Source organism: Bufo gargarizans, chromosome 1 (assembly GCF_014858855.1).
Source record: "Bufo gargarizans isolate SCDJY-AF-19 chromosome 1, ASM1485885v1, whole genome shotgun sequence".
NCBI classification, from domain to species: domain Eukaryota; kingdom Metazoa; phylum Chordata; class Amphibia; order Anura; family Bufonidae; genus Bufo; species Bufo gargarizans.
The window spans coordinates 578,630,412-578,648,315 of NC_058080.1; the positions used below are offsets into that span (position 1 = coordinate 578,630,412).

Below are 17,904 nucleotides of genomic sequence, written 5' to 3' on the forward strand. Positions count from 1 at the left end.
AGGATCATGCAGGGCATGGGCTCTTATTTACTATAACACACAGCAGCGTGTTCAGTGACGTCACCAGCTCTGATGGGCGGGCTTTAGTGCTGCCCTAGCAGTTTTACATGCTAGGGAAGCGCTAAAGTCCGCCCATCAGTACCAGTGACGTCCCCAGGCTCACTGCTGGGCGGAAGCCTCCACCTGGCAGCCCGAAGGAGAGGCCGGTACGTCACCGGAACTCCACAAAATGCCTTTGCTCTACACTATTCAGGCAAGGGGAAAGGAGAGCGACGGAGCATGAACTTCTCCGATGCTCATGTCAGGGGGGCTGCCTGTTATGCCCGGGTTCAGCGAGGTCAGCATAAAGTGGATGACAGGTTACCTTTAAGAACTTAACAGCAACCACACTAGCAAAACGTCGGTTATATCATAAATCAAAAGGCTGAAGGATGGAGCACCAAGAGCCCTGCCAAATCACTAAAATAGGAAGCACCAATTCTCCATACTGCTGCTGAAGACATCATCTTCAGCATCAAGGAGAGAGAGCGCTTAGCTGAGTGTTTCTTCCTCCTCATGTGACTGATTGAGGTCTCAGCACCGAGATCACCACCTATCAAAACCTCTAATATGACACAGACATATCAAACTCTTTAAAAAAGGTACACAGAACCAGTCCAGTGTATTTAAATGTGTAGGATGGGAATACAATGGGCAGACTTACTATTGAAAATGAAATAGTTTTGTGGTATAATTTGCACCACAAAAATTGGCATATGTTTGCACTGCATCTATCAAGTATCTTAGACACTTTGATTTTGCAGCCCATCAAAACCTATTATTTTTTTTCCCACAGGAACACCCTTTTAATAAATACATTTAATCATTTCACCTGTGGTCCTTGTTCAGTTTTGAAGTCAAATGGGTTCCCCACAACTCTGTTCTTTGCGCGATGGACACTCCTCTCCACAAACTCGTTGTAGATATCCTCCTGAACGTATGTGCGAGAGCCAGCACAACAGCATTGTCCTTGGTTAAAGAACAGGGCAAAATGGGCCTGCTCCACAGCCCAGTCCACTGCGCAGAACAAAAAAAGCGTTTAGTCAATTTTTCTGACACAGAACAGGCAGGGTGTTTCTGCACATCGTGGATTGTCGAATATAATCAATTAGTACCGAGGTGGCACCATCATGAATACATACAGGCTTGCATAGTAAAATATCAATTTTTGCAGAGGACACTAAACTGTGTAAAGTAATTAACACTGAAGAGGACAGTATACTACTACAGAGGGATCTGGATAGATTGGAGGCTTGGGCAAGTAAGTGGCAGATGAGGTTGAACACTGACAAATGTAAAGTTATGCACATGGGAAGGAATAATGCAAGTCACCCGTACATACTAAATGGTAAAACACTCGGTAACACTGACATGGAAAAGGATCTAGGAAACTAAGCTGCAGAAAAGTGTCAGGCAGCTGCTGCCAAGGCCAAGAAGATAATTTGTTGCATCAAAAGGGGCATAGATGCCCGTGATGAGAACATAATCCTACCACTTTACAAATCATTAGTCAGACCACACATGGAGTACTGTGTACAGTTCTGGGCTCCTGTGAACAAGGCAGACATAGCAGAGCTGGAGAGGGTCCAGAGGAGGGCAACTAAAGTAATAACTGGAATGGGGCAACTACAGTACCCTGAAAGATCATCAAAATTAGGGTTATTCACTTTAGAAAAAAAGACGACTGAGGGGAGATCTAATAACTATGTATAAATATATCAGGGGTCAGTACAGAGATCTATCCCACCATCTGTTTATCCCCAGGACTGTAACGAGGGGACATCCTCTGCGTCTGGAGGAAAGAAGGTTTATACACAAACGTAGAAGAGGATTCTTTACGGCAAGAGCAGTGAGACTATGGAACTCTCTGCCTGAGGAGGTGGTGATGGTGAGTACAATAAAGGAATTCAAGAGGGGCCTGGATGTATTTCTGGAGCGTAATAATATTACAGGCTATAGCTACTAGAGAGGGGTCGTTGATCCAGGGAGTTATTCTGATTGGAGTCAGGAAGGAATTTTTTATTCCCCTAAAGTGAGGAAAATTGGCTTCTACCTCAGTTTTTTTTTTTGCCTTCCACTGGATCAACTTGCAGGATGACAGGCCGAACTGGATGGACAAATGTCTTTTCTCGTGCTTTTTTCCATTGGGGGACACAGACCATGGGTATAGCTTAGAGGTATTAGTAGGAGGGACACTATGCAAATGAAAGAGCTCCTCCTCCTCGGGCTATACCCCCAGACTCCACCAGGAGGAACTCAGTCTTTGCTTAGTGTCTGGTGAAGGAGGTTGACACTCTCTGATTCTACTCCTTTTTGTTATTTTTATTCTAGATGGGGACACAGGTCGGCATGGCGCCTTCCTGGTCCCCCATGGAGTGCCCGCCGCCGTCTTTGGGACGTTGCCTGGCTGCCTCCATTTCCCCCCAAGAAGATAAGTGGATCCGGGCTCGACCTGTTAGCTCCGGCATCCCACCAGCTGCTGGGACGCCTGCTGCCTACCCTCCTCCAGAGCACTGTTCTCCTGGATTGGAGTCAGAAGTCTGAAGAGGCGCATCCCTGCTGGTCTGGACATCGAGGGAGCATGCTGAGCAGATAAGTGTTGCAATCCCTCCCCCTCCCTCTGTGTCTATTTGTCTGTGGCTGCCTGGGTGAGCTTGAAGAAGGATCCTGATGGGGCACTTTCTTCATTTTGGCACTGGAGTACTGGCATCTCTTCCCCTTAAACTGTGGGCTTCAGCGCTTCTCTCGTCGGGCCTTGGCTGCTGCGCTCCCTCAGCGCCCGCCGGCAGGCCGCTCCTCCACGTGGTGCACATATATATTTTCGCGCGCTTTTTTCGCGCCATAATGACGCGTTAGGGGAGGCGGAGCCTCGGCATGCCGCTCTGACTCTCCTTACACTGGAGACTCTGTTTGCTCATGGCCGTGCAGCTCCTCATCACTCTACTCCGTTTTGTGCCAGGCAAGCTGGTAGCTCAGTGGTACTGCTGCTGTTGCCCCATGTCCAGGCTTTCTGAGTTCAAAGCCCCTTTCAGCCTTCAAAAATTGTTTATATTATTCTAGATGGGGACACAGGTCGGCATGGCGCCTTCCTGGTCCCCCGTGGAATGCCCGCTGCCGTCCTTGGACGCTGCCTGGCTGCCTCCATTGCCCCCCAAAGAAGACAAGTGGATCCGGGCTCGACCTGCAGCTCCGGTATCCCACCAGCTACTGGGTCTCCTGCTGCCACCCTCCACCAGAACACTGCACTCCTGGACAAGGAGTCAGAAGCCTGATGAGGTGCATCCCTGCTGGTCCTGGAGTCGAGGGAGAAGTTCTGCAGGAGCAGATAAGTATTACCTGCATCCCTGCCTTACCCCCCTCCTCCACCCCTCCTCCACGTCCCTGGGGGCCTGCGGTCCCCGCTTGGGCATCTGCCATGTCCAGCGCGGCCGCTAAATTGGTCTTAGTCACCAAGGCAACCATGTCCTTTAATCCTGTGGCGCTAACGACTCCATCTCTCTCAGTGGTCCCCACAGTGGGTGACTGACTACGAAGAGGCAGCGTGAGCGGCAGCATCCCACCTCGGATGTCTCTGTCTCTCCACCCCTCCCTAGGGAGAGTACTCCGAAGGAGAATTATCCGGCTCGGACGAGCCACGTCCTTTTTGGACTATAGGGCATTTTCAAATCCTGTGACGCCAACCACCTCTCTAAGTGGTTTTCCACAGAAGACGCCCGAATACTAACAGGGAGCGTGAGCAGCAGCATCCCTCCTCGGATGGCTCTGGCTCTTCCCCCCCCCCCCCCCCTCGTCTAGAGGCGCGTTCGGGCGACTCTCCCCTCCCTTAGGGAGCGCAAGTCTGAAGGAGAATTTCCGGCTCTGATTAGGTCATGGAGCGGGACCCCTCGCCTAAGCTCTCCACCAGGGTGGCTGACTTAGTGGTGACTGTCCGAGACACCTTTATTCTCCAAGGGGATTCTCCTCCTTCCACTGGTCAGGAGTTCCCCCTTTTTCCGTCCAGGCAGTCGGAGACTACCATGTTCCCGGTCCATGAGGGATTTTTCCGCGGTCATGTCCAGGGCCTGGGGTGGTCTTAATAAGGTTCCCTCCCCTTCGGTTTTCCATCTTGATGGTACTGTCTTTTCTTCAGTCTGGGCTTGTGCAGGGACTGTCGCTTAGTTCCCTGTAAGGTCAGGTTTCGGCGCGGGCCGTCAGAGGTCCCTTGCTCTTAAGGGTCCGGTGGTGACCTTTCTTCGGGGGTGGCGCATTCGGTTCCCCGTATGTTCCCCCTTTGTCTCCTTGGGATCTCAATTTGGTTCTGCGCGCTCTGCAGTCGGCTCCCTTCGAGCCTTTGAGGAGGGTCTCTCTGACTGTTCTCATCTGGACTTCCTTGTGACCATAGCTTCTGATACAGCTACATAGCGTAGTGATTAAAGTTCTGGGCTATTATGCAGTGGCTGTGAGTTCACGTCCCATCACGAGCTTTTAGGTCAGACTGGTGTCGAAGCTGGCCGCTCTTTCCTATCAGGAGCCTTAATGGTTTTCCTCCAGGATTAAGTTGTGCTCCGTCCAGTCCCCTTCTTTTTGCCCAGGGTGGTCTCTCCCTTCCGCCTTGATGAGGATCTTGTCCTGCCTTCCTTTTGTCCTTCTCCGGCTAACCCCAAGGAACGCACTCTGCATTCCCTGGATGTTGTACGGGTCCTGAAGGTGTGTCTCGCGGCTACTGCTTCCGTCCGCCGTTCTTAGCGCTCTGGATCTGCTTGGCTATTTCCGCGGCTTGTCACGCTTGTGGTGGAGTTCCCCCGGCTAGAATTGCCGCTCACTCCATTGGGGCGGAGGGGGCTTCCTGGGCAAGACGCAGTCGTGCCTCTGCGTCTCAGCTGTGTACGGCGGCCACCTGGTCGTCCTTGCATACCTTTGCAAATTTTTGTCAGTAGCATTCACTGGCTTCGGCTGATGCGGCTTTGGCCGCAGGGTTTTGCAGGCTGTGGTTCCTGTTTGACCGTTGGGGCGTTCCTCCTGGCGGTGCTGATATTTTTTCCCACCCCATGGACTGCTTTTGGACGTCCCATGGTCTGTGTCCCCCAATGGAAAAAAGCACGAGAAAAGGAGATTTTTGTGAAACTCACCTGTAAAATCTTTTTCTCGTCTTTTCCATTGGGGGACACAGCTCCCACCCATTATTCCTGTTGCAGGAGGGGTCTTTAGTTCGGTTTTTCTGTTTCTGGTTGGACCTTATGGCTTGGTCCGATGGTTTCCATGATTTTTTCTTGCTCCTTCTCCTACTGCTTGTGCAACGCCTGAGTTCCTCCTGGTGGAGTCTGGGGGTATAGCCCGAGGAGGAGGAGCTCTTTCATTTGCATAGTGTCCCTCCTACTAATACCTCTAAGCTATACCCATGGTCTGTGTCCCCCAATGGAAAAGACGAGAAAAAGATTTTACAGGTGAGTTTCACAAAAATCTCCTTTTTTTGGCCTTATGTACTATGTTACTATATATGGTCTCATGTAACTAGACTTATACCACAATGCTGTGCCGTCACTACATTTCCTATAGCTCTACCTGCACAGTCCACTATACATTACTCATGTTATGCCATATCTATGGCTCATTTTACATTTAGAGCAATTCTTCTTAAATGATTTTATTTACTTACATGTAGATTCTACTTCTATACCTTCTTCCCATGTTCATATTATTAGGAAGCCATTCACATTGTGACTACATACTATACTTTTTTTTAACTGTGTTATGTCTACTAGTATTGTTTACTCCATATATCCAATATCATTCTTGTAAAAATATATTTTATATAATTTTAAGACATTAACAAAGCTTTAACATAAAAATGCATAGAATAATGAAAGAGGGAATCTGATTGCTTGCTATGGGCATCTAAACCAGTTTTCCTTTACACCAGTGTTGCTAAATCTCCCCCTGCGAGTATAACTGTAGGCTATAGGGCTGAAACAATTATTCGATTGAATCAAGTAATTCTACACAAAAAAAAAAAAAGCGTGCACTATTAACAGACGCTGTGTGACGTCAGGATCCAGTGCAGCACGCAGAGAAGAGGAAGGAGCTGTGGAGCAGCGCCCCTACAGGAAAGGAAAGTATTTTATTTCACTGGCGTTGGGGACATGGCACTGAAGTGGGACAGCTGGCAATGGATGGCATGGAAGGGCAGATGGGAGTGGAGGAAATGGAGGGGCTGATCTGGTGGCACTGGGGGAGTGGGGGACATGGCAATGGATGGCATGGAGGGGCTGATGGCACTGGGAGAGTGGAGCTGAAGGCACCGGGGGAACTGATGCACTTGGGCTGATCGCACAGGGGGGAATGAAGGGTGTTGGACTGATGACAGGGGGGGGTCTGATGAGTTTTTATAAAGGAAAAAAACAAAAAAAAAAACAAACAGTCTTAATTATTTTTAATTAGATTACTCGATCGTAAAAAATAATCTATAGAATACTCTATTACTGAAATAATAGTTTACTGCAGCCCTAGCAGGCTACAGTGAAAAAAAATAAAAATAAGTAGTTTGATCTACGAGGGTAGGGGGATCAGTCAGAGGGAGGATAATATTTAAGTAGAGGCATGCAATGATGATTTCCTCATCTCAAACAATTTATTAAAACAAGAGCCAACAACCCCCATGGAAAATGTCAATGTTTCAACAACTTGTCATGTGGCCTTGAGCATCAATTACAGCTCGACAATGTTGTCTCATGCTGTTCACATGTCAAATTATTGTCTGCTTAGGCATAGCATCCCACTCATCTTGAAGGGAAGCCCTCAGGTCAGAGGTTCTGGGGTACAGAGTTTCGAGCCTCTCCTCGGCGACTCAGCTGATCCCATAAGTTTTCAATGGGATTCAGGCCTGGAGAAAGTGCAGGCCACTCCATTTGAGATACCCGTCTCCAGCTGCCGTTTCCTAATGTGAACTCAATGATGCAACCTCGTCCAGGAAGATGAAGTTAGGCCTGTGTTGTTCATGCAGAGGCATAATGACTGGATTAATGATGTTATTCAAATAGTATGGGGGCTTGTCACTGTACCATTCACAAAGTGCAGAGCAGTTCTGTACCGACTAGACACCTGCCCACACTAGCACCACCATGAAAAGTTCGTCTGGTGACAGTGGCTGATCCTTGAGGTCTCCAACATACAGGGAGTGCAGAATTATTAGGCAAGTTGTATTTTTGAGGATTAATTTTATTATTGAACAACCATGTTCTCAATGAACCCAAAAAACTCATTAATATCAAAGCTGAATATTTTTGGAAGTAGTTTTTAGTTTTAGCTATTTTAAGGGGATATCTGTGTGTGCAGGTGACTATTACTGTGCATAATTATTAGGCAACTTAACAAAAAACAAATATATACCCATTTCAATTATTTATTTTTACCAGTGAAACCAATATAACATCTCAACATTCACAAATATACATTTCGGACATTCAAAAACAAAACAAAAACAAAATCAGTGACCAATATAGCCACCTTTCTTTGCAAGGACACTCAAAAGCCTGCCATCCATGGATTCTGTCAGTGTTTTGATCTGTTCACCATCAACATTGCGTGCAGCAGCAACCACAGCCTCCCAGACACTGTTCAGAGAGGTGTACTGTTTTCCCTCCTTGTAAATCTCACATTTGATGATGGACCACAGGTTCTCAATGGGGTTCAGATCAGGTGAACAAGGAGGCCATGTCATTAGATTTTCTTCTTTTATACCCTTTCTTGCCAGCCACGTACTTGGAGTACTTGGACGCGTGTGATGGAGCATTGTCCTGCATGAAAATCATGTTTTTCTTGAAGGATGCAGACTTCTTCCTGTACCACTGCTTGAAGAAGGTGTCTTCCAGAAACTGGCAGTAGGACTGTGAGTTGAGCTTGACTCCATCCTCAACCCAAAAAGGCCCCACAAGCTCATCTTTGATGATACCAGCCCAAACCAGTACTCCACCTCCACCTTGCTGGCATCTGAGTTGGACTGGAGCTCTCTGCCCTTTACCAATCCAGCCACGGGCCCATCCATCTGGCCCATCAAGACTCACTCATTTCATCAGTCCATAAAACCTTAGACAAATCAGTCTTGAGATATTTCTTGGCCCAGTCTTGACGTTTCAGCTTGTGTGTCTTGTTCAGTGGTGGTCGTCTTTCAGCCTTTCTTACCTTGGCCGTGTCTCTGAGTATTGCACACCTTGTGCTTTTGGGCACTCCAGTGATGTTGCAGCTCTGAAATATGGCCAAACTGGTGGCAAGTGGCATCTTGGCAGCTGCACGCTTGACTTTTCTCAGTTCATGGGCAGTTATTTTGCGCCTTAGTTTTTCCACACGTTTCTTGCGACCCTGTTGACTATTTTGAATGAAACACTTGATTGTTCGATGATCACGCTTCAGAAGCTTTGCAATTTTAAGAGTGCTGCATCCCTCTGCAAGATATCTCACTATTTTTGACTTTTCTGAGCCTGTCAAGTCCTTCTTTTGACCCATTTTGCCAAAGGAAAGGAAGTTGCCTAATAATTATGCACACCTGATATAGGGTGTTGACGTCATTAGACCACACCCCTTCTCATTACAGAGATGCACATCACCTAATATGCTTAATTGGTAGTAGGCTTTCGAGCCTATACAGCTTGGAGTAAGACAACATGCATAAAGAGGATGATGTGGTCAAAATACTCATTTGCCTAATAATTCTGCACTCCCTGTAGTTTGCAATCATTTCTGCTCAGCATGCATCAACTTTTATCAGTGAACAGAACTAAAGCCCACTAGTCCCCTGTCCAGCGTAGATGCTACCTGGCCCATGCAAGACCATGACACCCGTGTCTGGTGTTATCGTCTAGCACGCAGACCATGCTGATGTAAATGGTTTTGAATGGTATGACATGACACGGGTGCCTCCCCTCCCTTAAATGTGCCAGGAGTTGTGTTGCATTCATCATCCGGTTCCGCAGGGCATTGTTCACAATAAATCAGTCATCAGTGGGATGTGGCCAAAGGACGTCCACTTCTATGCCTTTCTGTGACTCTTCCAGCCTCTCTGCATCTCTGTAGCAACCTGCTGATGACGCTGACACTCTAAGCTCAGTGGCCACTACCATCTGAGAACATCCTTCTTGAAGCCTCGCAATGGCATAGTACTGTTGATCAATTGTTAGGCGTTGTCTTGGTCTCATGATGTCAAAATGTGAACAGCATGATGAGGAGGACTGTTTAAATACCAATTCTAACTGAACCAGGAAATGTATTGGCCGATTCATGGATCAAACACCTGTTGTGAATTGTGCCCTTAAGCTCCTTGTTCGGGAACAGCAAGTTGTGAAAAAATGTACTGAAAACATTAAACAGTTGGACATGTGCATTCAAAAGGTCACATTATGTTCACCTGTAAAGGTTAAAGTGCATTTTAGGTTTATCTCAACATAATCCAAATATCTAACTTTGTGTGCGCATGGAACAGAATTTTAGACCTAGATGAATTTGCACTTTTTTTCAACAATGTTCGCTTGATGCAAAATTGTATGAAGGTGCAATGTGAAAAATCTGGATGGCATTTTTCACAATGCCAGGTCTGCACTGTCAGATCATATATGGGCATTGCAAAAAAGGTGTTAAGGGTTTATCCATGAGGCACTATCATTTGTGCAGATTATTAATTTCATAATCCAGAGATTACTAAGCCAGGAACTGATTTACATACGATTTTTATTTTTTACTTTTTAAGATAGGAAGTGATGATTTAGACACTTACAGTCAGCATCTGAGAATATGATGTTGGGGCTCTTTCCTCCAAGCTCAAGTGTTACCTTCTTCAGGTTGGATTTCCCAGCTGCCTGCTGGATTAAACGGCCCACCTGCAGAAAAATATTATATACAATTCATTTAACATCCTCCATGTTTTCTATGTATTGAAAACAAAGAATTTAAGCATTTGGAAATGATGGGTGCAGTTTTTCGGTTAGCCTGAGAACAGACAGCACACAGATAATCTAGAACTGCACAGTTCCTGGAATTTTGTATGCATTCAGGCTAGTCAATATCATGGGAGGACTGACAGACGTTTGAGATTTTCAATCTAAACATTCCTGCAAAATGTTCTCCAAGCTGAACATTTTCAGGAGCATGTCTGGAGCCTTAAAGTGTAACAATCATGTTTTCATAAAATAGAAAAAATATATAATTATGCAATATTTAGTTTCTTCACATACCATTGTTTTCCTTGAGTCATGATTGTTTAAACATTTACAGTATGAGGAGCTTCTCAAGATGGCTCCTCGCCAGTTCTAAGGCCAAAACTGCTTTCCCTTAGGTCACACACACTTGCTGTAGTCAGCAGCTCCCTGACAGCCAATCAGATTGGATTACTGAGAGACACGCCTCCTCACTCTGAAGCCTAATGCAGGCATTCAGTGTGAAGGACTGCCCCCTCCATCTTCCTGGAGACAGATAAATCATAGCAACTGTCTTAAGGGAGCAGTGGTAAGGGACTGTTACACTTTAATAAATTATACAATTCTTTGACTAGATGGAAGTTTTTTTTTTTTTTTTTTTAAATCAGATTATTTTTATTGAGATTTTCAAAGCATTTTATGAGACAAACAAAACAGTCCCCCTCCCCACCCAATACCCAAGCGTCCTAGATCCAGGTAGAACCCCTCCAAAAGTCTGTTCCAGAAAGAGTTCAATACAGAAATGTATCAGTTATACAGTATAGCTGGACATCCGGCACAAACATCTCAAGCACATATTGCATGTCATTAATTCAAATATATCAGTACATTACATTGCAGCATAGCAGAACGTGTATACCACTCCACACCCCAGTAGACTATACCCCATACCCTTTGGCAGCACACCTCCCATACCTCCTCCCAGTAATCCACGACACCCCTGTCTCCTATGTGAGACCTCTAAAAATATGAGGAGTCAGGACAATGTGGATTCCGGTAACTATTTAAGCGACATTAGTCTACAATATTGTAGTGTTGTCTCCACCTTCCCGAAATCTTCTCATACTTTTTACTGTTGTTTCTCTTCTGGTACACAAAGTTTTCCATTTGTAACAGTGCGTGCACCTTACCAACAAGTTCCCTCACCTCCGGAGGATCATGATCCACCCAATGGTACGCAATCACCTTCCTCGCTTGATACATTATGCGGGTTACCGCCAATTCCTGCTCAGCAGCTAGTTGTACAGACTCAGTACAGCCCAATACACATAATCTGGCATCTGCCTCCACCCTTATCTCGAACACTTTTCATATTAGATCTATTATGCCCTCCCAATATCTCCTCAACCTAGGGCAGTTCCACATAAGGTGTATCAGCGTAGCATTGGGTGCACCACATCTAGGACACATGTCATCCGACCTGTACCCCATTTTCCTCAAGAGGACAGGTGTCCGATAAACTCTATGCAGCAGCAATTGTGACATTCTGTGCGTTTCACTAACCGCAACATCTGTGAACCCTTCCAGGACTGCACGCCATTGCTCCTCTGTCAGGTCGTCAATATCCTCCCGCCACTTATACAACCGAAGCGGTTGCTTTTTAATCTTCATTTCCATAAGACTGCTATAGTGCAATGATATGACCCCACTGGTGGATCCCCCAGAACTAGCTAAATCAATCATCGGATTTCTGGAGGCCGGCGCAGAACCCCCCCCCCCCCCCCCGAGCGCGTATAGCTTGCCGTATCTGCAAGTATAAATAAAATTGGGAGTGTGGGAGCATAAATTCCTTTAGTAGGTGGGCATATTCTTTCAGGGTATCCCCCTCATATAGCTGGTGCATGTAAGAGTCCGTACCTACCCCAAACCTGGACACCAGACACTTTATGCAATTCTGCATACAGAAGGTTAGGCCAAATTGCGGTGAACCTGGTATAACCCTGTACCCCAGCTATTGACCTGCCTTTCCACCAGACTTTATGAATCACCCGTAGTAGCGGGATGTCACTTCCCATTCTATCCAATGATCCATCTTCCAGTGCAGTCATCAGATTCTTGCCCTTAAAAGGGAACCTGTCACCAGGATTTTGTGTATAAGGCTGAGGACATGGGCTGCTAGATGGCCGCTAGCACATCTGCAACACCCAGTCCCCGTAGCTCTGTGTGCTTTTATTGTGTCAAAAAACTGATTTGATAAATATGCAAATTAACCTGAGATGAGTCCTGTATGTGAGATGAGTCAGGGACAGGACTCATCTCAGGTTAATTTGCATATGTATCAAATCGGGGTTTTTTACACAATAAAAGCTCACAGAGCTATGGGGACTGGGTATTGCGGGTGTGCTAGCGGCCATCTAGCAGCCCATGTCCTCAGCCTTATACACAAAATCCTGGTGACAGGTTCCCTTTAACATAGTGACCCACTATTCTTCCTGCTTTATCAATTCAGTCCTCCATTCCCCATCCCCGCAATTGTTGAAGTTGGGCAGCTAAATAGTAAATTCACGGATCCAGAACCCCGAGTCCCCCAGACTAGATGGAAGGTTACCGAACACTAAATTGTTAGGATGGGGGCCAAAAAGTCAAATGGCCATATGCCAATAAGTATCTGGTGTATGGACAAAGTTACCAGCTATGCCAACCTTTGGGGTAAATAAAAACTCTAGATATGAACTGTAATGCACTTGAAGAATAAATAGAAAAAAGTAGTTGATATAAACCAGTCATACAGAATAAAAATTAAACAGCACAAAGCAGTTTAAAAATAATCTACACTTCCCTTCACCGATCCCTCACCGCTCCCGTTTAGATGCCAACCAAGTTCCTGCTGATGTCTCTTCCAGAGTCAGTTTTGACACACAGGAAATGCCAGAAGAGGACCACCAATCACTGGCTGAGGAGGGTCACCGTTGTGGGCAGCAACCTGTGAATTCATCATCTCCTACCATTTCCTGTGTGCAGTGCCCGCTAGATAACCCCACTTAGTAACGTACTAGCATTTCTATTTTCACATCTTCTGTGCAATGTCGCAGGTCATTTTCCTCTTCATCGAACTGACCTACACATTGCATTAACATGCTTAACATATTCTAGAGGCTAACAGCCATCCTGTAAAAGGCTCAAAGGATAACAGGATTGTCCTTAGTTATAAAAAAGCCTAGTCCAAATCACATTGTGCAGATGGTATTAAAGCCCTCAACAACTTAAAGTGTTTCTGTCACCTGAAAAATGGGTATTAAGCTGGCAGACATTTGCGATGTGCTAACATCAGCTGAACAGAACTATATTAGTGCCATCTCACTGCCTGAAGCCTTTATTGAGAAAAACAAACTTTAATATTCCAATTAGCCTTAGGAGCAGGGGAAGGGGGGGGGAGGGGCGTTGCACCTGCCCCTAGAGGCTCAGTTTACTCACCTCTTTTCACACTCTTCTTGTCTTGATTGACAGGGCAGCGCTGCTCTCCTCCAGCCGGCCATGTCTACTAAGAAAATCTCACTCCTGCGCCGTCCCATTCAGTATTCGGCGCAGGCGCGGTGAGGGAAGGACATTCTCCGGCAGCCGTCTTCCTCACTGTGCAGGTGCAGTGAGGAAGCCAGCAGCTGCCGACAGTCCTTCCCTCACTGCGCCTGAGCCGAATACTGAATGGGACAGCGCAGTAGACATGGCTGCTGGGAGGAGAGCAGCGCTGCCCTGGCCCTGTGAATCAAGAGAAGGGCGTGAAAAGAGGTGGGCAAACAGAGCCTCTAGGAGTAGGTGAATCCACTCCTGTTTTCAGCTTCAAAAACTTAATCAAGAAACCTGCACATGTGGCAGCACTTATAGGGGATGGCGATTTTACCTCTGTAGAGCCAGTGAAAGCAACTTTGTCCACATCCATGTGAGAAGAAAGGGCAGCACCTGCTGTGGGACCCATGCCAGGGACGATATTAACCACACCTGGAGGGAATCCAGCCTGAAAGATACAATAGGTTAATCAAATTATCCCATACATTAGCAGTAAAAAAAATAAAAAAATAATGAAACTGGTTCAGTATAAATCTTTATTGTGTGATAAAAAAAAACAGTCATCCATCTGCAGCTTGATATGCTCATATAAATACTACAACCAGGACAATCCGGGGCCAAAATGGTCTTGTTCTTACACTACTAGGTTGTGTAGTCAAATGACCGACTTCCATGACCATTTCTGTGCTAATCCTCTGACCATACAAACAAGCTTCTTTCGGAAACTGTTAATTGGTTTAGTAGATAAGTCTCATCCAATTTGTCATCTATAATGTAAACCCATATTGGAATGCAAGCCTATTAGTAGGTCTACTGAACATACAGGTAATTTCTGCTGTACTTAGCCACCCAGGGAAGCTTTCCCCTAGGTGCCCATCATTACAGTTGTTCACTAGGAAAAATGCATTTCACAGAAAGGATATCTCCAACTTTATCCCTCTATAGGTTTACACAAGCTGCACTGAGTTAATGTTTAAAAATCAAAGGTCAACCATGTCCAAGTTCATGTTCCCTCTGAAAGGGTTTATACATATATTGAGCCAATTGTAGGACTAAAGCAAACAGGAATCTCCAAAGAAAATGGTCATGTGTATGTGGGAGAAAAGGCAAGGAAAATGCGCCTAAGAGAACATTACCTCCTTCACCAAGCTGGCAACATGGAGAGCTGTGAGGGGTGTCTGTTCAGCAACCTTCATGACGATGACATTCCCAGTAGCCAGTGCTGGGCCAAATTTCCAGGCAAGCATCAGAAGAGGGAAATTCCACTGCAAGAAAAAATATATATAAATTAGATCTGCTGACTGAACGCGTACCACCACATCTGCTTGCACTTGTGGATAACCCAGAGTGTTGTAAAAGGTTTATTATATTTGCTTCAGGTTTTATTATGTTGTAAAGCAAGTTCACGACAAGTGGGGCCATGGAAGGCTTACCGGTATGATCTGTGCACAAACCCCAACTGGTTCATGCCTGGTGTAGGTGAAATAGTCTCCATCAATTGGAATGGTTTTTCCATGCCACTTGTCGGCCCATCCAGCATAATATCTGAAGTAGAACATGAAGACATTATTGAAAACTACCCTTGGAGCACCAGTGGGCAGAAGATAGGTCATCAGTATTTAAGTCTCGGAAAACCTTTAATCCCCCACAATTTCCAACGCTCCTGCTCTGGTACTTACCTCTGCGTTCAAAGGTCGCAGTGGTGATGCAGCCATTGTAACACATGGCACAGACTGTTGAGGCCAGCAATCGTCTTCAGTGGTCACAAGCAATATACAGCCATGTTGCCACTGCAGCTTGTAAACACATAGAGTGGCAGCCCTGAAAGTTGTTCAGAGTTACGTGGGGAGTATGGGGCACATTTATTAAGACTGGCGTTCTAGACGCCGGTCTTAATAAGCCCCAGTGCTAGCAGTGGATCGCCGAAGTTATGTAGAGGCGCCAATTCTAAATGTAAGACAGCTTCCTAGCAGACTTATATTTAGACTGTTTTCTACACCTATACCAGGCGTAGAAAATGATGAATGAGACGGGCCTGCCCTCCTTCCCAGCAAGGCCCCTTTTGTAGACCTGCCGTGAGCAAGGAAGTGGCAGAAGTGATGTATATCTGTATATGACCCCCCCCCCCCCCATGTGATTATTCTAAGGGTCTGAAGTTATTAGTGTTGCTATTTTCTGGAGAGGTCACCGATATTGCAGGACACTTGTCCAATGAAGAAATGCCCAGTGGAAACATGGGGATTCATTTGTAGGGCGTTTTTCTACAGTACTGTGCGTTGTATGACTGATGGCTCACATGTTCAGAGAGGTACCTCGTCTCTGATTTAGAGGGCATAGCAGTTTGGGTGGTTTATTCAAGGCATGTTGGACAGTCTAACCAGTTCAAGTACATTTTATGAGTAGGAAACAAAAAAATCCAAAATGGCTTTTACCTCAAACACTTTATTACAAGATCCAGATCCACTGCATAGGATATGGCATAAGGCTTTCCATTGTCCAGAGTTTCCAAATTCTACACAAAAAAAAAATTTTTAATAGTAATAATCAGTACTGTTCCTGTATAATAAATTCAAAGTGAGATTAACATCCCGACTTTCATTACAATGGTTTAGTAGTGTAACAGGTACACACTGTTCCCCTAGCATACTATAGTGACAGCTATTTTCCTTGGAGTGCAGCATACAGGGAATTTGATTTCCCCTTCATCTTCCTTGACCTGTAATGTGTTAGTTTTGCACGTATATCTAAAATGGAAGGGCAACAGCTAAATAAAAAAATAATTCTGTGAATTAGTGACTCTGGTAAGGGCATATATGCAATTTCTTACATGGGGGTTCCCCAGCTGCCAACAGTCAAATCAGTGGCGTAGCTAGAAATGACCGATTTGAATGGGGCCCCCTCCCCCAGTAATTTTTTTCACAACCCCTTCCTTCCATGCCGCCCCCATTCCTGTGGGTAGTAAAGATCTCTCAGACCAGGGCCAGCAGCTGTTCCATCAGTTTTTGACACGGTCTATAAGGTCACTGTATATAATCCTTTAGTCTTCCTCCTCCTGGATGAGCCCCTTCTGGGTCAGGGCCCCAAAGCAGCCGCTTCCCCAATAGTTATGCCCCTGATCCAAATTTATGCCTCGGCAGCCAATAATTGGCTGCAACGGTGACCTTGCCTCCCTTATGTCACAAGACCAATTGACCGTGTGGGAACTGAAGTAGACATGACCCAGAAATAGAGCGCAACCAAGTTTGCTAAAAGACCGCTAAAAGACCATTGCAAGATCTAAGACAGGAACCTGTGTTTTAAGGGAGCAATACTGAATAAATAAGCACACTAGGCCAAGCTGAGAGGACATAGTAATGGGGAGACCGCTTTAGGGCTACATTAAAAGTCCGTATTCGAAACCAAGGTAATGGGTTGAGACCTGCCCTCCAAGACGTTGTTGCATGAATTTGTGTTACAATAAAATTCTCGCTTTAATAAGAAAGGGGTTCTGCAGTTTGTTTTAACTGATGATCTATCCTCTCAATAGACCAGCATCTGACCGTTAGGGATTCGACACCCGGGACCCCCGCCAATCAGCTGTTTGAGAAGGCAGCGGTGCTCCGGGGTTCTCACCGTTTATCGCTGGCCCAGTGACGTCATGACGAGTATCAACTGGCCTGGGCGTGGCTAAGCTTTGTTCACTTGAATGGAGCTTAGCCGCGCCCAGGCCAGTTGATACTCGTCGTGACGTCACTGGGCCAGCAATAAACAGTGGGAAGGCCAGAGCGCCGCTGCCTTCTCAGACAGCTGATTGGCAGGGGTCCTAGGTGTCGGACCTCTCCTGGTCAGATAATGCTGATCTATCCAGAGGATAGATCAGTTAAAACAAACTGTAGAACCCCTTTAATTTGAGTGCTGTAGTATATTGCATATTTGAAACCAAGGTAGGACACAACCAACACCAACTTGAATGGAACGGAGCTGCAGTACTGGCCACAACCACATGTAGGCACAAGCCACTGTGCCAGTGTAATAATGAAAGGCCCACCGAGCATGCTGGAGTACTGCAGCCTTTTCATTCTGCTGATCATAGGAAGTCTTGATTGCCAAGCATAAGCCATCAAGGTTTTACTCCCAGAAAACCCATTAAATACAAAGGTGTTGAACCTGACTTTCACCGTTCTATACGAGATCCTGCAATAATGGATTAGGTAACACTTAACCAACCCTTTTATCATTAGTGTACTTACAGCGAGGATAGCCCTGTCCCTCTCGATAAGATCCGCCAGCCTATTTAGCAGGACTCCTCTTTGTGAGGCATCCAATCTCCTCCATGGTGATCCCAGCTTAAAAGCTTCGCGTGCAGCTTTCACAGCCTTGTCAACATCCACCTACAAGGTACAATGATTACACAATAACCAGTTACCAAGTAATGCAAGCG

At 45.9% G+C, this 17,904-nt stretch overlaps 1 protein-coding gene across 1 annotated transcript in view; it reads right to left on the bottom strand.

Moving 5' to 3' along the window:
* ALDH2 (aldehyde dehydrogenase 2 family member) overlaps positions 1 to 17,904 on the bottom strand; it is a 67,232-nt gene that overhangs the window by 6,079 nt on the left and 43,249 nt on the right. The window contains exons 3-9 of the mRNA XM_044275778.1: positions 17,714 to 17,854; positions 15,917 to 15,996; positions 14,918 to 15,029; positions 14,621 to 14,749; positions 13,819 to 13,932; positions 9,782 to 9,884; positions 872 to 1,056 (exon numbers count right to left, since the gene is read on the bottom strand). Coding sequence (XP_044131713.1) covers positions 872 to 1,056; positions 9,782 to 9,884; positions 13,819 to 13,932; positions 14,621 to 14,749; positions 14,918 to 15,029; positions 15,917 to 15,996; positions 17,714 to 17,854 — 864 coding nt within the window. The remainder of the gene's footprint in view (positions 1 to 871; positions 1,057 to 9,781; positions 9,885 to 13,818; positions 13,933 to 14,620; positions 14,750 to 14,917; positions 15,030 to 15,916; positions 15,997 to 17,713; positions 17,855 to 17,904) is intronic.